The following is a 3661-nucleotide window of genomic DNA, read 5'->3' as shown; positions in this document are numbered from 1 at the left end:
TATTAAACATTGGTTTGACATTGATCCATCAGAAGGGTAATTTTCCGCTCCATCGCATGGTTTTGCTTAAATATGACTTTGATTGAGATGATCCAGGTTTGTCATAATGATGTTATGAACAAACACTTCATGATATTTCTGCAAAATATTATGTGAGGGATTTCCCACTGTTTCACAACATCCTTTTACCTGGAGGAATGAACATGGAAGAGTAGCGTGCTGGTGACTCAAAAGAGAAGCGAAGAAGAGGCAAAAATATGCTTGCCATTTATAGTGGATTGTCATCATGTTATGAACGTGACAGTGTGTCATAATGGTTATGAACGAAACCTTATTCCATGTAATTTACAGTTGTTTTGGGATGTATTTTTAATTTTAACCCAACTCGAGGATGTATTAGACCTTGCTGACATTCTGATATTTTGATTTTTATCATAAGTGTATGGGTATGTATTTTAATCAGTATTTTTCTTTTGCAGTAATTGTTATGAATGAACTACATATACTCTGAGGGCTTTGCAGAGTTGATAAACATTAAAAACATGTACACAGATACATATTATGAGGAAATTTCTTTTAATATAAAATTTTAAAGTAAATGAGAGTTCAAAATATTAATTTTTAGGTCAAAACTGAAGTTTGTCGTAATAGTTATGAACGAACCATTGAAGGTATTATAAGGGTTTTCAGTGATTAAACTTTGAATTCTTCCTACATATAACCTTATTTTAAGGAGAGTCTCATAAATTAAAGCAATTTTATGTGAATGACAGAACAATAAGTTAATTTTTTGGGCCCAAAGTAAAATTTGTCATAATAGTTATGAACGAAATAGTGTGTCATAACGGTTATGAACGAAACCTTATTCCATGTAATTTACAGTTGTTTTGGGATGTGTGTTTAATTTTAACCCAACTAAAGGACAGAATAGACTTTGCATACATTCTGATATTTTGATCATAGGTGTATGGGTGTGAATTTTAATTAGTATTATACTTTTGTAGTAATGGTTATGAACGAACGATTTATAGTCCATTTTATATATTTTGAGGGCTTTTCAGTGTTAATAAACTTTAAAAACATGTACAGAGGTTCATATTATGAGGAGAGTTTCATTTAATAAAAGTTTTAAAAAATGAATGACAGATCAAAATGTATAAATTTTTAGGTCAAAATTGAAGTTTGTCATAATTGTTATGAACGGACCATTTTAAAGGTATTCTAAGCGTTTTTGAGTGAATAAACTTTGGATTCTCCCTCCATAGAGGAATCTATCATACTTTAAGGAAAGTCTCATAAATGAAAACCATTTTATGTGAAAGACAGAACAATATAAGTAAATTTTAGGGGCCCAAAGTAAAATTTGTCATAATAGTTATGAACGAAACAGTGTGTCATAATGGTTATGAATGAACTTTAAATTTATGCATAACATGCCCTATGACCAGTTTGTCTTTAAAAATAGCTGTTAAATGGTCTTTCATTTATCACTTGACTATAATTAGACCAGAGTGTTGTTTTAGACAATTCTAGTCAATGAAACTTGACATAATTGACAGTATTTTGGTCACTTATTGTTCGTTCATAACTATTATGACACAAAAAAGTAATTTTATAAAAAATTAATAAAGATTTTTATAAACTGTCAATTCTATGTATTTTTGGAAGTTATTTGCTATGTCTCAAAATATAACCTCAGCCTAGCTGAAGAAAGGAACTTTGAGTATTCATAAATTTGTGTCATCATTGTTATAATAATGAACAAACTTTTTGCTATTTCCGTCATTCAAGTCAGAATTACACCAAAACCATTGCATATACAGCTTTGGCAGTTACTGAGCCTGAAAGAGCAATCATTAGGCTATATAATATGGGTGATTAAAGAATTATTACATAAAGTTGATTTTGGACCTCATTTGTCACACCCAGGCATCCCACCTTTTGGCAAATGCTATAGAAAAAAAGGACAATAGCATCATTCAAACTTCCCAAGTAGGTTGCCTCAAGTAATGCGAAGAAATGCTGAAAGTTATATGTATGTGCACGTAATGTAGAAGTGAAAATATGAGACATATATACTGAAGTCAGGGTAGCGCTTTTTTTCTCATATATTTATGTTTCGAAGGGGACCAAAAAACCCGCTGAAATGACAAAAATTCGTCTCTTAGTGCTATATTTTCTTTTGTATCTGCTAACAGGAAGTCTATTCTATTATTTCGAAAATGTGGATCGGTCGAGAATTTTGTGTCTTTTCATTACTGGATTGGAATAGATAGCAGCCGCTCGAGCCGTATTTTGCGGGTCTCAGTCCAGCGAAGCCAGGTCCGCGAGCCGCGTGGTAGGGAAAATGGATATAAAGGTGTTGAACCAAAAAAAGAAAAAGCATAACGGTCAGAAAAATGCCAATTTCTTCGATTTCATTAAAATTTTGATGAGTGCCTGATTCCACCACGTTGCCTTAATCTATTTTATCTTATCTTATCATATTTTATTTTATCTTTTCCCGCTTCCAGCAGTGGGGAAGACCAGGAGGGCCAGGAGCGGGATGCCCTGGGCCCCCTCACCATCAACGTCTTGTCTCCGGGCATCATGAGCCCCACTGCGCTGTCACCGCACAACAAAGTGCCTAACAGTCCATCCAAAGTCGGCCCGTCTCGCAAGAAGCGCCGAGCTCCAGGGGCGTCAAAGCCAGACGAGGCAAGAGTGCTTCACACGCATGGCCGGAGAACGCTGTACACAGCCGGCCGACCGCCCTGGTACAACAAGGAGGGCCAGCTGAAGGATGCGTTTGTTATAGGTAATTGACTTTGTTCTTTTGAGAAAGTAGAGTACAGCAGATCAGCGCTGCCCATTGTTACGAATTTGGCAGAATTATTAGTTTTTTTGTTGCTTTTTTTTTGTTTCAATCGTACCAAATTATGATTGAAGTGGAACCGATTATGATATATAAATTTTAAAAAATGCTACTTTGCTACCAAGATGGCCCAAAACAGACAGAGCTGGAGATCCTTTGTTTCTGCCCTAAACGCCAGATGGCATAATGGGTAGTAAGTAAGTAATTTGGCTACTTCAACCCATCCCCACCCTCCCGCAATATAAGAAAAACAATCAAGACCCCCGACAGTCTATGTCTACTCACCCCTTCAGGTGCTGACTAACACCCTCTGTTCACAGAGCCTGTAGTACCATAGTTACTTTGTGCAACTGTGCCCTTAGAAAAAATTATTTGCGCCGAAGTTAGGAGTAAGGCAAACATTAGTTTGACAATGTGTTAAGAAATTTCTGCGCTCAGTTAGAGAATTTAAAAAAAATGTGGACCATTGTTTGAAACAATCAGCTGCAACGCGCTTCATGGTGTATAGTGATTCGTCCTGTCAGTTTCTTTTGTTTTTTGCAATACTTAAGGCTACAGCCAGTAACTACTATGTAATTTATTATAAGAGGTAGTGTTTTGTTAATTTTTTTCTTTCTTTTTCTTTGTCCCCAAGGGTTATGCGGAGGAAGTGCGTCGGGGAAAACCACAGTGGCGAGAAAAATTATTGAGGCATTAGATGTACCATGGGTCAGTTTGGTCAGCATGGATTCATTTTATAAGGTAGGTTAAAAGCTGGTGGACTTGTTTTTCTTGTTGGGTTTTGTTTTGTTTTGTTTTTTGAAAGGG

General features: G+C 35.7%; 1 protein-coding gene across 1 annotated transcript in view; it reads left to right on the top strand.

Annotated features, from left to right (window-relative positions):
• Positions 1-3661, top strand: part of LOC101852292 (uridine-cytidine kinase-like 1) — a 25452-nt gene that overhangs the window by 3714 nt on the left and 18077 nt on the right. The window contains exons 2-3 of the mRNA XM_005090077.3: positions 2514-2797; positions 3489-3595. Of these exons, the coding sequence (XP_005090134.1) occupies positions 2514-2797; positions 3489-3595 (391 nt within the window). The remainder of the gene's footprint in view (positions 1-2513; positions 2798-3488; positions 3596-3661) is intronic.

The sequence above is a fragment of the Aplysia californica genome, unplaced genomic scaffold (assembly GCF_000002075.1).
Source record: "Aplysia californica isolate F4 #8 unplaced genomic scaffold, AplCal3.0 scaffold00012, whole genome shotgun sequence".
In the NCBI taxonomy this organism is placed as follows: Eukaryota; Metazoa; Mollusca; class Gastropoda; order Aplysiida; family Aplysiidae; genus Aplysia; species Aplysia californica.
The sequence above is the reverse complement of the archived record's forward strand: the minus strand, read 5'-3'. Positions and strand labels throughout refer to the sequence as shown.